Here is a 17,516-nt window from a genome sequence, read left to right as displayed (position 1 = left end):
CCTAAACCTCCAGCTGGTTACGATTTCCTGCCCACATTTCGCAGTTACGTTTCTGATTGGTTGGTTTTCTTCCGTTGCCAAAGAAAGGTCTTTGTATGTGGTTTACATTCCTATCAATCATGAGAAAATTCAGCGTCATTAAAAGCAACGTAAAACGCAGTTAAAGAATTTTTGTTCAAAATTGCTGGTCTTACTGCTACCTTTCTCTTAAATGCAAAACTCTCTGTCAAAACCAGGAAGACCCAACAAATAAACATTAACGTGGAATCCTCGGACATTTCTAACTGGCCTTCCTTTTATCATTCCTTTCGCACTTTACTGAACATATTACAATGTAACAAGCGCTGGTATAAAACTGTCATATTAGACATGTTCACAAAACAAGTTTAAGCATCATCTTTAATAACTCAATCACAACATCTGGTCTCCTGAGTACATCACCACACCGGCTCCGTAATCACATTGCGGAGGAATCACAATGACGTCATTCCAAAAGACTGCAACCGGAAAAAAGCGTCGACAGAGAAATGAGAGACCTATAGAAAATGTAAGTAACGTTGTCCATTCGACTTCCGAAAACGTCTCTTGAAAAAAGTTATATCAATGTCCAAGCTGTTTCCTTGAATAAGTTTCTTTTGACGATTTTATGCCAAGAACCTAGCTAGCTAGCTAATGGCGGTTCTTAGAAGTTTCGAACATCGCTATCCTAGCTAAGATAGCTAGCTAAGTAACCTATGTGTTAAAAGCTTTTCGAGGCAACTGTATTTTTGGGTAGCCAACTAGTAAGCTTACTGTATCACAGCTAGTCTGTGTAATGTTGTTTGTTAGCTAATTAGCTACAAAGATTTCTAGAAATTAGATAGCTAGTTTCTTGTGCAACTTTCATAAATGTTAGCACATTCCTGCTTCCCAATTGAAGTTTGAACCTCTTATGGGGTTGAACATTTATCTTAATGTAGATTGTGTGATCGTTGTTTATTGTATTGTAAATATAGGAACAAAAGTCAGCTAGGAAAAAAATTAGATCTTCTGTGGTCTGTGGTTTTGTTTGTCGGCTCTGGTTGATGGTAGGTCATGACGTAAGTAAGACTAATTTTTACGACTTAATTTTTAAGTCATTTTTGCAGTACTGATTTTTCTGAAGATTAGTACTCTTGCAAGCATTGTACCAATAGCCAATGTTTGGGATAAGTGTTGTGTATATGAATCACAGCATGTACATCTTACAAACTTTTTTAAAAGTTATCCAGGCCAGTCTTGAATCATCAAGACTTCATCCATTTAATGTTTTACTAAATAGCCTTAATATCTAAAATTCCCATGCTGTGTCTAGCTGTGGTATTACTGATGCTACTTATATATGTCAGTTTTGCTGTTGGATTCTGTTAGCCAGCGTTTAGGTTGTAAACACTGGTTAATAGTGCATCCTCGGCACAAGACATGGTATATGATTGGACCTCATTTTTCAAAATACCAATTAAAATCAATGTTACTTCTAATTATCATCTAACTTACTAATTCTTGTTTGTGTGTGTTCCTTACACCAATGGGTCTCACCCTCTTTGTATCCAGCGACTTCCTATAAATATAGGTTGGAGATTGACTCCCTCTGCATTTCTTTAAATCTTACTAGAGCAGTCTTCATTTTGCAGTTGCACGTACTGCATTGGAAAACACTTTTGCTGGAGTAATCCACTACAAAAAAAAAAAAAAAATCTTGTTGCTACCTCACATGCCACTTCTAGCGTATTGACAGCTTTACCATGCTATTGTCCTAATAAAGAACATTGCATTACTGATCACAAGTAAGTAAACCGTAAATTCACAGTCAGGGTTGAAAACTATTGTCTTAAACTACACAGTGACACAGTGAAAAGCTGTTATTTTCTTCTTAAATAGTTTACTGACTATGCTGTTCTCTTAAGTCCATGCAAACCAAATGCCAGTTATAGGCTATTTGCTCCATTTAGCTAGACCTATTCACATGGTCACAGAGGATATTTTACCAAAAAATGGCCAAACAGTAGCTGTTTTGGAATGAATAAGTACATTTTATCAAGAATGGATCTCTTTTAATTATGTGATCTCTCTTGGCTTATGTGTTTTAAATTGTCAAATAATGCCATGATACTGTGAAACAGTGATATTCTTAGACTTGATGCCCTCAGCCACAGGAAAAGTGTATACAATTATTTAGTATGCAGGGCATAAAGACATCACACACTCTAATCGAGGTGAAACTCCTCCATACATACAAACATGTATCTCCTTTATTTTAGTGTTTCAGGATACAAGTGTGGATTGACTTTGAGGTCAGTGAATTATGGCTGGGTTCAGACAAGAGGATGTAGAAAAGTACTACGAAATGGGCGAGGAGCTGGGCAGGTGAGAGCTGCTCGTTGGGTAAATATAACAGGTAGTATGCCTGTAGAGCTATCTTCTGTAAAAGAATATGTCAAAAATGTTATTCTTCCTTTGTTTGGTTTATCGCTGCCTAAACACATCATGGTATAACAAACTGCAGTAGGTTTCAAACCAATCCTTTACGGGTGCTATACTAACATGTTTGTGTATTTATGCTGATGGGGGCCTGATAAAAAACACATTGCTTATGTTACCTTGAATGAGGCCTTTTCAAAGGCATTTGGAATTTAAATTGCCCCAACGTGAAGAGTGAGTCATCTACACTCTGTATCTTGGCCAGTCTGCCTTCCTATATATGGAAGAGGAGGTTTGTGCACCATGACATCATCGCCTCACAATGCCTTTTCTCTCCTCTTTCTGTAAGAGGACAGCTGTGGGGCAGATGAGATTACAGATTGCAGCTTTCCCAGCTCAGTCACACATAAAACAAAAAACCTGCCCATATAAACTTTGATTGTTGTCTTGTTTTTAATGCACCTGTTTTTATATGTGCGGTTTTATTAACCTCCTCCCCTCTTCGGTCTTTACATGTACATGCATGTGTGGCTGTTGATTCTTAGTGGCCAGTTTGCCATCGTGCGTAAGTGCAGAGAGAAGAGCACTGGGGTCGAATATGCTGCCAAGTTCATCAAGAAGCGGCGACTGTCGTCAAGCCGGCGGGGTGTGAGCCGCGAGGAGATCGAGCGAGAGGTGAACATCCTACGTGAGATCCAACATAGCAACATCATTACACTGCATGACATCTTTGAAAACAAGACCGATGTCATCCTCATCCTGGAGCTCGTATCTGGAGGAGAGCTCTTTGACTTCCTGGCAGAGAAGGAGTCACTGACTGAGGAAGAGGCCACACAGTTCCTCAAGCAGATCTTGGATGGGGTTCACTACTTGCACTCCAAACACATAGCACACTTTGACTTGAAGGTGAGGCATGCAGCCTTGGAAATTGAGTATGTCACTTCTCTATTTGAATCCCTGTGTGTGGAAGTGTTTTTATTATACTACTCTTACAACACCTCTTGATTTCTGAGGCCTTTGATGTAGGATCGTTGTTTTGGTTTCTGATATCTTAAGACTTAAATCATATGTTTTCATTTAACAGACATTTCATTTAACTTTATTGTGTCAGTATAATTGATTATCCATCTTATTCAGTTTTTTAGAGTCAAGCACACTAGTCTAAAACTGCTGTGCGGTTTTGTGTTGCAGCCTGAGAACATCATGCTTCTGGATAAGAACGTTCCTAACCCCAGAATAAAGCTGATTGACTTTGGCATTGCACATCAGATAAAGGAAGGAAACGAGTTTAAAAATATTTTTGGAACTCCGGAGTTTGTTGGTAGGGACTTTTGAATTAATAAGGAAAAACTCCAATATATGCAGCATTACTACATGTTCCTTATAGTTGTTATTTTGATGTATTCTTCACTACCTCCTTAACAGCCCCAGAAATAGTGAATTATGAACCCCTTGGCCTGGAAGCTGACATGTGGTCAGTATAGTCTGTCATTATTATGTTTTGAAATTATGATTTGTAATACAGTAATACGAGAATACTTTTAGGATTTAACTAATTAAACATTTTGTTGTCTTCAGGAGCATTGGAGTTATTACTTACATACTGTAAGTATCACGAAACTGTTATCAAGTACTTCTACACATCTCTGACTGGTCCTTCTCTGTGGAAGTCACAGTGGGTGCACTGCGAGCTGTAATCAGTAATTATGTCCTGCAGGTTAAGTGGAGCTTCTCCATTTCTTGGAGAAACTAAACAAGAAACACTGACCAACATCTCAGCTGTCAACTATGACTTTGATGAGGAGTACTTCAGCAACACAAGTGAGCTGGCCAAGGATTTCATCCGTAGGCTCTTGGTCAAGGATCCCAAGTGAGCTCTTGCTCTTTCACTGTGAATAATGTTTGAATGGCAAATGCTGTGTCCCCAAGCATTTGCCAATGAATTCTTTTTGAACATATTTGATTTAAGATTGAATGTTTATATTCCTTCATTTGTGTATTTTTCTTGACTGTCATTTTTATTTCCTCCAGGAAGAGAATGACTATTGAAGACAGCTTGGAGCATCCCTGGATCAAGGTAGGAATGTCACACTTAGCTCTCACTCTTCCCAATAATGGCTTTTGTCACTTTGCACATATACCCACTTGTCTGTCTCTCTCTCTGTCTCTCTCTCACTCACTCTCACTCTGCTCACACTGCCCTTTTCAGGTGATAAAGCGGCGTAACGTACGTCAGGAGGACAGTGGGCGGCGGCCCGAGCGCAGACGGCTGAAGACCACACGTCTGAAAGAGTACACCATCAAGTCTCACTCCAGCATGCCACCCAACAACACCTACATCAACTTTGAGCGCTTCTCCCGTGTGCTGGAGGAGATTGCAGCAGCTGAAGAAGGTTTGCGGCAGCTGGAGCAGAACCAGCGAGCGTGCCGTGATGACATTGCAGCGCTTCTCTCCATCTATGAGGAGAAGGAGGGCTGGTATCAGGAGGAGAACCAGAGCGTGGCCATGGAGCTGGGCCGTGTGAGAGCTGAACTACAGCGCACTCAGGCTCAGCGCCGTCACAACCAGGAAGAGACCCGGGTCGCCACGCTGGCTGCCAACTCACTCAAGCGCAAGCTGGGCCGCCTGGAGAACCGCTACGAGGCATTGGCTGAGCAAGTGTCTACTGAGATGCACTGGGTGGAGGAGCTTGTGCGATCCGTCACAGCCGGCCGCGAGAGCCACAGCACGGGCCTGGCCTGAGTTGGCCCATGTGAGATTTTACACAGGCAGCATGGCCTATAACCCGAACAGAACCAGAAACATCAGGCAGCTGTATTTAGTCCATAACATCTCTCACTGTGGTAGCAGCCACAAGGGTAACTCATCAATCTTAAGGTGCATGTAAGTCAGGCCATTTGGGAGCATGCTGGTTGAAATTAGAGCCTAATGTATGCACATGTATATTTAAATTATGCACATATATGTAAATATGCCCACATGGGTCCAATTACCAAATGGCTACCATCATTGTGCTTTAGCTATTGGGCCTACAAATCATTTTTTTTATGGTTAAACCTCAGACTATTGACTATGGTTAAACCACAGACTATTAATGTTGCCACATAGCCCACTGATGATCAGGGTTCTCTGTGATGTAGAAGTGAGAATCTCTGGCTCCATGGTGTATCAAAAGCTTGTTTGCTGCTTCTATTGTGTAATATAGGTTTTCATTTATACCTTTAATACTTTAAACAGATAATATCTACCTACATACTTATCAAGTACCATATAATAGTAATTCTGTAAAACACTAATAGTGTATATAACTAATAAAGTATTTTTAAGGTGCAATAATAATACATTTAGCTATTATGCGTATATCAGAACTGTTCATGTCACACACTCATGTCACGCATGAGATTTTCTGCAAAGAATGGTGCCAATACTATGTATATGGATTACCTGTACTGATTCCCAAGTCTTACAAGGTTTTCTTGACTGTTTTAAAACTCATTTTGTCATTTACATATTTTTGTTCTTTATAATATTTATATTCTTTTCTGTTTATATATATATATATATATAATGCTAGAACAAATGTACATTAAAGTAAACAGAGAACTCCAAGATGTTTTTACATTGTTTGAGTTGATAGATATCTCATGCATCAACACATTGCTCCCATCACATCAGTTTCATCCCTGAAGAACAACTGTTTCAGTCATTAAGGTCTTAAGTTTTTTGGGGCCACTAAGAATCAACAGCCACACATGCATGTACATGTAAAGACAGAAGAGGGGAGGACCCCAAAAATGGCCAGAGTATTGTAAAATAAACAAGTCCATGAGGTGGCACCACCCTGAAATAAACATTTGGCCAATAGTGCCACTCTAGGGGCTTGTGTTGACTCTAAAACTCAAAACTGTAGCATCTATTGGAGTGTGTGTGTGCATGCACTTCAGCCCCAATTATAACACCATCAGACATGCCCCTATTCCACTCCCACAGAGGGGGAAAGCAACCCAGACAGTGCGGTGGAGGCAGACCAAAATGATACCTCAACTCTCAGTCCCTCAAAGATTCAGCAATGACCAGAGCCAAGTCATCTGGAAGCACCTATAGCTGGATTGTGGCTCTGCTCACTCTTTGGTCCATGGTGTCTCTCTTAGTGATTGTGGTGTGGGCCAGCTGGCCCCCCAAGACCAGTGTGGAGCACTGCCAAGCAGCCCACCAAGCCTTGGTGGAGAAGATGGAGGGAGAAAAGGTAGTGAGAGAGAAGGAGAGGAGCATGCACAACCAGAGCAGACTACAGCAGGAGCTGGATAAAATCATGCAAACCCTGCAGCAAACCAATATGTCACTCACGGACACCCTGCATGAGCAGGTGAACACACTTGCCCTTAGCACGTGCCCTACAGAAGTGGTTCCATTCTGTTACAATGATGGGGTTCCTGTATTTATGCTGTAATGACAAAGTAAAGATTCTACTGCTTTGTTTTTGGTCTGATCATGGGCCATGTTAAAGGAAAACCTAACAGCCTGAAATAATGAAGTCTCTATCTACAGGAGTGAGGAAGAGAGGCTGGCCTTTGAGTGAGCCCTGTATGACGGTAAGCAGAGTCAGACATTTGTCTGCGTACAAACACAGTTCTGTCCCATTTGCTGGAACAGTCCAGTGTATTTTGAGTGAAAACACTCCAGCAAAAAAGGGAAATAAGATTATCTTAGAAATAGTCTTTTAGGAAATGTTCTGCCTTGATGAAGTACTTTAACATGAAGTTTTGAAGTATAAAAATAGCAGTGGTAGAAAGTCACAGGATATTAGTGTTTTACTTTAAGGACATTTTCAGTGAGTTTTCCTCAAGTCTGTCCTAAGAATGTCAACTACATTTTGAGATAAAATATCTACTTTTCACCCTGATATATATTTTCATTAGGCGTTTTATTTATTTTAATGAATGTATCAATTTCAGCCACTGAAGATAGTGATCAGTCTACCATAGTAGACATGGAAATTAATAAGATTTGTATGTTTAAGTACTATTAACAGATGTAGTACTGTTATACTGTTATACTGACACTAATGTAATTTCTATGGATAGTCTTCCACAGACATTAATTATAGTCAATATGTATGTGACTAGTAGTTTCTTTCGACTATATAGTATAGTATATATAGTATGTATAGTGATGTAGCTATAAACATGATCATATGCTCTTAACACGTACCGTCATCACTTATTGTTTGTTTTTATTGTTTGTTTTTATACTGTGTTTTTGTTTAGCTCAGATTTAAGTATTACGGATGAACCTGACTAGTGGACAACATCTGTTAAATTCGTGTTCAGCTCTAAATGACGCTACAAGGAGCCAGCAGATGGCAGCAGAGAGTCAAACGAAAGCATGTGAATCAAGGACTAAACACCTGAATAAGCAATTGTAAGTGACCAAAAAGTCGATATATTGCATAATTGAGCTGACGTTCCACAAAGTAACCCACCCCCGTCTCCCTGGTGCCTTTGTTTGTCTCCTCTCGGAGAGAATTGTGAGCTTGAGGAGTGATTGCAGAGTGATTTATCTTGACGACAGTATGATCTTTTGTTCGTTCAACTCCCTGGATATAATTCATTTCATCATGTCTTCACTCTGACTTTTTATATACAGTGAATTTCTAAAGTGTTGTGATGTTGCTATTATATTAGCATATAATGGGGGGGGGGGGGGGATTAGAGCACTGTGTGTGCCATATTTTAGTAGAATATGACCATTTTGCTTTTTCTTTTGTATATTAGAAATAAAACTTTAAAAGCATGCATTTATATTGTAGAATTTGTAAAAGTTGCACTTATAAGTTACTCCTCCTATTTCCATGCACACACCACTGCCAGTTCCAAAGCTTGTACTTTGCTTTCGATCATACTAGCTAAGTGACTAAAGTTCTTCCTTTCAAGTAATCTTTAATATTTTAAGAACTGCATTAAAATCTCATATTTGTGTAAACGAGCTTAAGCATTTGCCAGTTGAATGGTTTATATTGATCAGATTTTCAAACTACGATTTTCAGTTCCACAAAATATAGAGTCGACAGTAAACTGGGATCGATAGTACAACCTATTTGCATATGCAAATTATGTTTATTATTTAAATAATCAGAACACTTGAAACCGGAAGTTTGGAATTTGAGGCCTAAAGTGCTGCTGGGTAGTCGAAGTACTGTAAAAGCTGCAGATTTAAAGAGCGACGTCATGTTTATGTTACATACAGTTCTATGCTTTGTTACAACGCCATTGTATGCTATATGTGCAACGTAAGTTAGTTATTAAGGTACGTGAACACCACTCTTTGTGGAACGAGATTGTATAGGACGCATATCTTTGTTAGAATACAGCTGGCTAACCTAACTTAGCTAGGGTAACGCTAGCTAGCTGGTTACAATAAGTTAGAAAATGTTAATATAAACATCTAAGCTAGCGTTAGCTGATTTTGCAGACGAACTTGATATCTAGGAATTGTGTAGCTGTCGGTGGTAGAACCTGGCGGGAAGTTGCGAAAAGTATTATTTTCAGTAGTTTAGTGGTGCAACTGAAATGAGCAGCTATCTGTAAAGTTCCAGGTTGATTACTTGGCTAATGGAGTAACTAGCTAGCTAGCTAGCTAACTGGTTACCATGTACTTTTTATGTAGCTCTAACAGTCTAATATAACGTGGTTAATATTTAATACGTCAACAATTAAAATACCTATATTTAGGGCATTTACTGACAACATTACCGTTAGCTATCTTGGGTGCGCTCACAAGCTAGCGTTACGACTGTAGTTATGCTGTCACTAAGCATCTAAAAACGCGATTTTTTTTGGCTGTAGGATATCATTCTCTTACCCCGTCTGTTTTTCGACAGGGCTGTCGGAAGATGATGTTTTGTGTGGAGTCATTACAGTTTATGGCTATATGTTGTGTCAAATACATTTAATGGTTCTGTTAGTCCAACATTTTGAACGAAATAATGTTCCTGCTAAAACGCTTATATATTTGAATGTGCAAGAATGAGTTCATCGGAAGACAAACGCACCTTACGATTGCGAAAAAATCCTGAAAGAACTTGTCGTATCATTGCTGAAGTTCTAGCAGAATTGAACCGGCCTACTTCCACTAAGGGTAACCCCAAAGCACCCATTGAACCTCACGATTCCCCTGGTGCCAGCCTAATCAAACTTGCACCAAAGAAAAAAACAAGAGGAAAAGTAACAAAGCCTGTCAGCCAGCAAACCCTTGCTGACCCTAAAGTGTTTTTGGCCCAACCTATTAGTTTAGAGCTCAGAACTCAAAGAATAGCTACAAATGGAAATGTTTCTTCCAATGCAAAGGACAATGAGATGTTAGTGCCTCGACAACCTGCTCCATGTCTTATAAAGCCAAAAAAAAGACGACAGAAGGAAAGCTGGAGTAAAAGAAATCAGCCTTCTCAGAAGGTAGTCATCTTAAGTACCAGATCTGACACGTGTAATGAAGAATATTCTGAGGAATCAACTGAGTTGGATAGTTGCCCCAGAGCTGTGGACTGTTACTCAGCAGAGACCAAGGAAATGCCCCAAAGAAAAGCCAAAGTAAAACGTTCATTTGCACACAGATCAAGTGCTGTGGGTGACCAAGTCCCTGTGAAAACTGGCGCTGCCATTCACACACATTCTACACTAGGTACCAGCATTGAGCTGGAACCATCTGCATCTCACAGTTTCTCTGCACTGGACCCATGCACACCGAAGGGGCGCCGTCACCGAGCCGGTCTTTGCTTCGGTTCCACCCCGTTGGGCAGCACTTGTCTTCCAACCCTGCCCAGCATTACAGAGAGTGGACAATGCACTTCAATAAATGGCAATCAGAATGAGCTGAAGATTTGTTCAGTAAAGGTGTGGTGTAGAACTGAAATCTTTTTCCATTGTTTACATTTACAAGACATTGTTAACTTGTTATTAAAAAAATATTCTGGTCTGTAAGTTCAAAGGTGATATTAAAGTGGTAGTTTAGCACCAGCAGAGTAGTATGCCTGTTACTGGTATTAGTGGTGGAGTGTCAATTATAGTATTTGTCTCTGCTTTAACACATTACTGTGATATTTGTTCTAATTAGTCAAGCCTGTCATGTTTTACCTAAAAAGCGGGGTAGACCTCGGAAGCCTCAAGTGCCACAGAAGTCTGTACCTCAGCGGAAGAAGAAGGAGCAGCAGGAGTTGTGCACTGCACTGTTTGTGAAACGGCTCAGGAAGAACGCAGAGCCACCCCAGAATTCATCTGGTAGCCAGGCAATTCGCCACGTCCGGCCACGTTTTGAGCTCCAAGACTTTGCTCTCCATGAACCAGGTACAAAGGAACTGAAGGTTTCACTCTGTTGGCTTCTCATTCCATATCCTGGACTTGCCTCCCCAGTGCTTGGCAAAATGTTTGATGTGTCGTAATAGTGGTTTATGCTGCAACTTGGTCTTACTGTGTTCTGACTTTGCAGAGCAGACGCTGCCTTCCGACCTGTCCATTAAGTTGTGTGTGCAGGAGGAGGAGCCTTATCCCCTCGAGCCTTCCCTTTCCCTGCAGGAGGATGAAGAAGATGAGGAAGATGAGGAGCTGCCTAGTTTCTTACAGCAGAACAGTCAAAGTGAGTCATCTCGGGATGTATAGATAAACATAAGTGGATATATATTGCTGTCATTATGTGTTCTGTCTTGATTATATTCCAGAGTCTTCATTAATTAGAGAAGGACTGTTGGTGTGGTGTAAACTGAGGAAGTACCCATTCTGGCCAGCCATGGTAAGTAATCGCTGTCCCACACAAATTATATTTTAAGAATGTCGAATTTATTGTAGTCCTTGAGCCAGGACAAGTGCCAGGCTCGTGGCATTTATGCTATCTGTGCCAGCTGGATATTAAGTCTGTTCCTGAGAAATGTATATTTTTATTTTGAAAAAGGCATTTGAGTAATATTCTTCTGCAGGTTAAAAGTGTAAACCACAAGAACAAAAAAGCCAGTATCGTGTTCATTGATGGACTTCTCTTAGATAAGAAGACAGTTAAAAAGGGGTAAGAGTCTTGTTAGCTTTTTGCAGTTTTTTTCTCATTTCTGTCATGCATGTCCTGATGCCTTGACTGCAGCTAGACCTTTTTCGGTTTGCAGATCTTGTAAACTCTTTTTGTATAACCACAAACATGTTTTATCACCAAGCATAATTAACCTTATGTTATCATAAAGAAAACACTACAGTTTAGGACAAAATTCCGGCCACTACAGTGAACCGCAAATAATTTTAATGCTTTAAATATTGACAAGATTATTTAGTAACACATAGTTCTAAAGGTGTAATCAACCAATGACAAAGCAGTAATGCTGTTTGAATCCAAACACGTGGGTGTGAGGAAAAACCTGAATAAACTTAGTGAAACAAGAAATGCAGATGTTTCCAGACACGTATACTGTATGAAAAATCATTCCATATTTAAAAATGCTCAGCAGACCCAGTTGCCCTTGATTTTAGATCAAAACAGAAAGAGCAAAATATCTAAGTGGTTTTGTTGCAGGTTCACCATGGCTAGTGTTTCAGTAGGAACACTGACTAAAGTACAATCACCAATTATGAGAAAGACATCAGTAAGTAGGGTTGGATATTGTGGCAAAATCATGGAGTGTGTACATTCAATAGTGAGTTTTGAATCAATGTCTTTGATGTGAAAAAATTTGAACAGAAATACAAAAAACCCACAAAGCCTAGGAAAATGAACAAACAAAAAGGATGATTGGATAGTCAGAATGTCAAAAATGAAAAAGGGAGATGTACGTAGTAGAGATGTACCTAGTACATGATGTATGGGGCCAAAAGTCACATGATTCTGTACCACTTTACAATATAAACAATACTAAGAGCAATGCTGGGTTACTTTTGAAAGTTCAGTGGTGCAAATCCATAGGCACTGCTGTACAGAGATGCAAAAAAAAGGTGATTGATCCAGATGAATCATCCTTTGCCATATTCTTGATAGTTGAGCGACTGCATGTGTGGTGTACACCAAAAAAACAAACAAAAAAAAAACAGTACAGGCCTGAATGATTGAGCCTTGTTGGGCTTCAGTTATGCTGTAGAGGCACTTTGCTGGCATGGTTTGAGTCCACTTGTCTCCTTAGAGGGAAATATCACAAATGAATACAAAGTTATTCTGACTGATCTCCCTTATCGTATAATGAAACATTTATGTCCTGATTTGAATATCCCAATCCAGTGGGCATGAGGGATCACTGAATGGTTTGATAAACATAAAAATAAAAATAATGTAAATCTCACATTCTATGGCCTTTCACACCTATGAGAGATTTTTGACCAATATGTTAGTGCTTGCCACCACCATTCAAACACCAACTGATGGAATATCAGTGGAAAAAGATATTAACTGATAAGATATTTAACTGCCCAAGGCCTTAGCAAGACACTTTGTTTTCTTGGTACCCCATCATATAAAAAGTGATTTTCATCATTTGTGATTTTAAGAGAATTATACAGTCGTGGCTAAAAGTTTTGAGACTGACACATTTTTGTTTTCAAAATTTACTGCCTCAGTTTTTTTAGATCCTTTTGTCAGAAGTTTATATGGTATAGTGAAGTACAATTATAAGCGTTTCATACGTTTTTAAACTTTTTATTGACAAATACATCCAGTTTAAGCAAAGACTTAATATTTACAGCGTTGAGCCTTCTTTTTTAAGACTTCTGTAATTGGCAGGCTGGAAATCTGCTTCTGGGCAAACTCTTGACTGATGGCAACCCATTCTTGCCTGATCAGTGCTTGGAGTTGATCACAGTTTCTGTGTTTGTTTGTCCACCCTTTTTGAGGATTGATCACAGGTTCTCAATGGGATTGAGATCTGGGGAGTTTCCTGGCCATGGACCCAAAATTTTCAAATTTTTTTCACCGAGCCACTTGGTTATCACTTTTGCCTTGTGACGTACTCCGTCATGCTGGAAAAAGCATTGTTCATCACCAAATTGCTACTGGATCGTTGGGAGAAGTTGCTCTTGGAGGATGTTTTGATGCCATTCCTTATTCATGGCAGTGTTCTTAGGTAGAATTTTGAGCAAAGCCACTCCCTTAGATGAGAAGCAACCCCACACATGAATGTGCCTCACTGTTGGCATGACACGGCACTCATGGTAGTGCTCACCTTTTCTTTTCTGGACAATCATTTGTCCAGATGTCCCAAACAGTCTGAAGGGGGCTTCATCAGAGAAAATAATTTTACCCCAGTCCTCTGTAGTCCTATCCCTATACTTCAGGCTGTCAGTCTGTCCTTGATGTTTTTCTTGGAGAGAAGTGGCTTCTTTGCTGCCCTTCTTGACACCAAGTCATTCTCCAAAAGCCTTCGCCTCACTGTGCATGCAGATGCACTCACACCTGCGTTCTGCCATTTCTGAGCAAGGGAGTGTGTTTGCTCAAAATTTTGCCTAATCCTCAAAAAGAGGGTGGACAAACAAAAACACAGAAACTGTGATCAACTCCAAGCACTGATCAGGCAAGAATGGGTTGCCATCAGTCAAGATTTTGCCCAGAAGCTGATTTCCAGCATGCCGAGATGAATTGTAGAAGTCTTTAAAAAGAAGGGTCCACACTGTAAACATTTTAATTCATTGCTTAAACTGGATGTATTTGTCAATAAAAAGTAAAAAAAAACCACACAACAACTTTATAATTGTACTTCACTATACCATATAAATATCTGACAAAAGGACATTTCCAAGTATTGTTTAAGGTGCTCTGATTGTTTGAAGGCATTTTCGTTATGGCCAAACCTGCATTATGGGCAAAGTTGAGGAATATTTCAATAAATTGCTTGCTTCTGCTAGGCAGAAATACTTTTGAGTAAAACAAATTTGAGTTTTTGGATTTGTATTTCAGGTTTTAAAAAAATAGCATTTATTTCAGAAAATGTGTTTTAGGAGTTCATTGTTAATAAGAAAGCCAAAGAGAACCTCATTGGTGTTGCTTGTGTTTTTTGGTTTGTGTGTGGACTCATTAATAAAATGAATCCTCTTTTTTCCCTTACTTAAGCTTTTCTGTGTCCTTGAGAACCTTGAAGCCATTTGACTGTGACGACTCAGAGCTTTTTCTGGTAAGGCTGGTTTAGAGTCATTTTGGGTGATTTGGTTTCTTAAAGATTGAGATTAAAGATTCAGTTAAAAAATCACCTCAGTTCTTTAGTTTTTTGTTTGCTGTTAGCAGCTTGTTGATAGATCTCAGTAAAGGTGTGTGTCTGTGTGTGTGTCTCTGTCTGTCTGTCTGTCTTTTGGGTCTCTGATAGGACTTGGCCAAAGAGAAGTATGGCGATATCATTACCTGGTGTCTGGATCTCATATCGGATTACAGAATTCGCATTGGTATCCCCCTCCTGCACCTTTCAGTGTGCCAATTAGAACTAGGAATGGGCTCTGAGACCTACTCATGCACTGAATGCTGTCAAACTGGAATGTGTTTTCTGTTTCAATTTGTAGGATGTGGTTCTTTTGTTGGCTCCTTCATTGAATACTTTGATGATGATATCAGTAAGTTCTCCATTCTGTAGCCAATGTAAGACAAAAACTGTATTTTGCATGGTTATTGTTATGGCCAGTCTTGGGGAACAATTCGGTAGATTTTAAATTGACTATATAATTGTCAGCACTGTTATTGCTCTTAGACTAATGCTCTCAGTTTAATTTCTCAAAGTTAAAGTAATACACAGTGTGAAATGCATCTATTTTTAAAGAACAGCTGACTCAAACTGGTGACACATGACAGCTATTGGCTGTTGTTGGGCTCTGTTTGGCAGGTTGCCCAGTGAGGAACAAATATCCTAAGGTGTCTTCATCTGAGTTGACGTTCCCTAGCCAGGAACTGCTAAGTGAGCAGGGCAAGGGCGAAGTTGATGGTGCAGGCGATACCAGGGAAGCTTCTTCCTGCTCTTCCTGCCAAAGCAAGCAGGAAGAGCTCCACTCAAAGAAGGTGCTGCCAGATCGCACCCTGGCTGCACGGAACCGTGCCAACGAGAGGCTAGTGGACTTCATCGTTAAGAAACGTGGCGTGGAGAATCGTTTGTTGGTATGACAAATTAAAACCTGTTTAGGAATCAGTTTTTTTAACATAAGTACCATGCAGAGCAGATCAGGCAGGCTGTGTTTGCTCACCTCAAACCTAGCTGGGCCTTTGATTATACTGGTCAACAGTGAGTTTGCTTCCTGCAAAAATACCTGTTTATTGTATTTTTGTATACTATGGAAAAACAGTACCAAGGAAAAGATATTGGCAGGCTGGAGACTGAAGTGGCATAAATCATACATTGTACATACAAGTATATGTACATATTTTAAGTGTAATATAAGCCTTTGTGAATAAGTATAATTAATGTAAATATAATTGCCCAGTTCTGTCAAAAACCACACACGATAGAAAAATTCTAGAAACAGATTTCAATGTAAAATATACTATAGGGTACACCTATTTTAGTTTGTGAAGCAAAAAAAAATTTGGACCCAAGTGTTATCAGATAAGGTTGAGAGGAGCAAGGCTGTCAGCTTAGCTGAAATTAAAAACCACAGTGTTGGCCAAGATGTTTTCAGACAACAAACATTTCTATTCTGCAGTTATGTTTAATGGTACACTTTGCCTTTTCTGATGAATATTGCGGTTTATAGTTATTGGAGAAATACAGAAATGTACTTAGGTGCTCTCAAGCTCAAAATGTTCATGCAGAAGACATTCTCTTCAGTCAATCTGTTTAGAAAATCACTGAACTAAAGGGGTTGTTTACTGTACAACATTGTTTTATGGTCACTTATTGAAGGAAAAAACCTCTGTCTGGGTGAATTAATAAAATACTGGCCTCTGCAGGCAGTGATCAGTGGACAGGAGCCTTCCAAGTGGCGCCAGGCTTTGGACAGCTCCAGCCGTTCTGTGGTGGACGTCTACCTGGAGGACGAGGAGCAGGTAGATAAGGTCTTTCGCTACCTGCAGAAGCTGTGTGCCACAAGCCGTGAGCTGGGAAACACAGATCGCATCCGCTTCATCCTGGATGTGCTCCTGCCGGAGGTGAGTCATTGTTTTGGCAGTACTAGGCTTGATGGTTGCAGGCAGGCCTGACATACAACTGTGGTACTGCAGCAAACAGCAGCTGAGCAGCAAATGACATCCATTTTGATATTTGTTTTCCACAAAAGTACCCAGTCTGTTGTGAGTATTCAGCATGCTCTGCTTCCTCTAACACTCCCAGGCTCTTACCTATGCCATTGCTGGTGTAGATCACCTCTCCGTTGATGAGGCTGAGGCTAAGTACCGTCGAGGACCGTGCCATAGCAACAGGTGGGTTGGGGCTTGAGGTGCACTTTTGAAAGCCCTTCTATTTTAGTCGATTTTATCTTGAATTTCATCGTTCTTGTGTAAATCTGCTTTTCTCTATGCTCTGTAGAGAACGGCAAGAGTTTGACATGAGGATTGAGCAGCAGTTGAAGCTGAAGGCAGCAGGGCCATCACCATGAGAACACGGTTACCAGGAAAACGGCTGCTTTCCTGAACTCACCTGAGCATCTATGGCCATTTCTTTGTTTTGCAGAAGAAATTGCTCTCCATCTACATTAATCCCCCCCCACCTCTACATTTAATACTGCATTTATATATTAAAAATCAAAGGCATGTGACTCAGCTGATCTGCTTTGTCATAAATGTGAAAAACTATTTTTAATAAAACAATGGCTTTTAATTTGTCAGTCATTAACTCTTTTTACAGTATCTTTTAGTGGTTATTTTATTGGTTGTTACTAACTGCCTTCCACTTCAAGCAGACAAGTCTTTTTTTTGTCCCTTCCCCCTTCAGAAGGGTCTTCTAAAGGACTGAAAATATTTTTGGTTACATGACCGAGTCAAAAGGGTAGGGGGAATGTTAACCGATAAATTATTTAAAAAAAAAAAATAAATGTAAAAAAAAAAAATAATAATAATAATAATTTAAAAAAAAAAAAAAAAAAATATATATATATATATATATATATATATATATATATATATATATATATTATTATTAATTTAATTTACT

The 17,516-nt window shown here is 39.6% G+C and overlaps 2 protein-coding genes across 6 annotated transcripts; both read left to right on the top strand.

The window, feature by feature from the left end:
* The first annotated feature begins 241 nt into the window (after positions 1-241).
* Positions 242-5,779, top strand: dapk3 (death-associated protein kinase 3). Of its 4 annotated transcripts, none has more exons than XM_027020907.2 (10): positions 242-547; positions 2,280-2,385; positions 2,985-3,114; positions 3,205-3,345; positions 3,631-3,760; positions 3,865-3,913; positions 4,018-4,044; positions 4,157-4,309; positions 4,471-4,516; positions 4,649-5,779. In XM_027020907.2, exons 2-10 carry the CDS (start codon positions 2,324-2,326, stop codon positions 5,180-5,182), a joined length of 1,272 nt encoding a protein of 423 aa, XP_026876708.1. In that variant the 5' UTR covers positions 242-547; positions 2,280-2,323; the 3' UTR covers positions 5,183-5,779. The 4 variants fall into 4 exon arrangements, with proteins under 4 accessions (XP_026876708.1, XP_026876707.1, XP_035392395.1 ...); XM_035536502.1 differs by adding an exon at positions 996-1,079 and having other exon boundaries at positions 508-547; positions 2,288-2,385; positions 2,985-3,345; XM_027020906.2 differs by having other exon boundaries at positions 2,985-3,345.
* A 2,824-nt stretch (positions 5,780-8,603) lies between these two features.
* si:dkey-127k13.1 (PWWP domain-containing DNA repair factor 3A) lies at positions 8,604-17,203 on the top strand. Of its 2 annotated transcripts, none has more exons than XM_027020883.2 (13): positions 8,604-8,729; positions 9,321-10,329; positions 10,578-10,779; positions 10,922-11,068; positions 11,151-11,221; positions 11,406-11,491; positions 14,504-14,564; positions 14,754-14,829; positions 14,944-14,994; positions 15,261-15,529; positions 16,319-16,516; positions 16,698-16,786; positions 16,893-17,203. In XM_027020883.2, the coding sequence occupies exons 2-13, from the start codon at positions 9,466-9,468 to the stop codon at positions 16,960-16,962; spliced, it is 2,184 nt and encodes a 727-aa protein (XP_026876684.2). In that variant the 5' UTR covers positions 8,604-8,729; positions 9,321-9,465; the 3' UTR covers positions 16,963-17,203. The 2 variants fall into 2 exon arrangements, with proteins under 2 accessions (XP_026876684.2, XP_026876683.2); XM_027020882.2 differs by having other exon boundaries at positions 8,604-8,746.
* The last annotated feature ends 313 nt before the right edge of the window (positions 17,204-17,516 follow it).

Source organism: Electrophorus electricus, chromosome 18, assembly GCF_013358815.1.
Source record: "Electrophorus electricus isolate fEleEle1 chromosome 18, fEleEle1.pri, whole genome shotgun sequence".
NCBI classification, from domain to species: domain Eukaryota; kingdom Metazoa; phylum Chordata; class Actinopteri; order Gymnotiformes; family Gymnotidae; genus Electrophorus; species Electrophorus electricus.
This window is presented reverse-complemented; position numbering and strand designations above follow the sequence as displayed.

Coding starts and splice junctions, on each gene's coding strand:
- dapk3 (XM_027020906.2), top strand. CDS start 2,324: ATGGCTGGGTTCAGACAAGAGGATGTAGAAAAGTACTACGAAATGGGC. Junction 3,914..4,017: donor GGCCTGGAAGCTGACATGTG/GTCAGTATAGTC, acceptor TGTTGTCTTCAG/GAGCATTGGAGTTATTACTT. Junction 4,517..4,648: donor TGGAGCATCCCTGGATCAAG/GTAGGAATGTCA, acceptor TGCCCTTTTCAG/GTGATAAAGCGGCGTAACGT.
- si:dkey-127k13.1 (XM_027020883.2), top strand. CDS start 9,466: ATGAGTTCATCGGAAGACAAACGCACCTTACGATTGCGAAAAAATCCT. Junction 14,830..14,943: donor GGATTACAGAATTCGCATTG/GTATCCCCCTCC, acceptor TTCAATTTGTAG/GATGTGGTTCTTTTGTTGGC. Junction 15,530..16,318: donor GCGTGGAGAATCGTTTGTTG/GTATGACAAATT, acceptor TGGCCTCTGCAG/GCAGTGATCAGTGGACAGGA.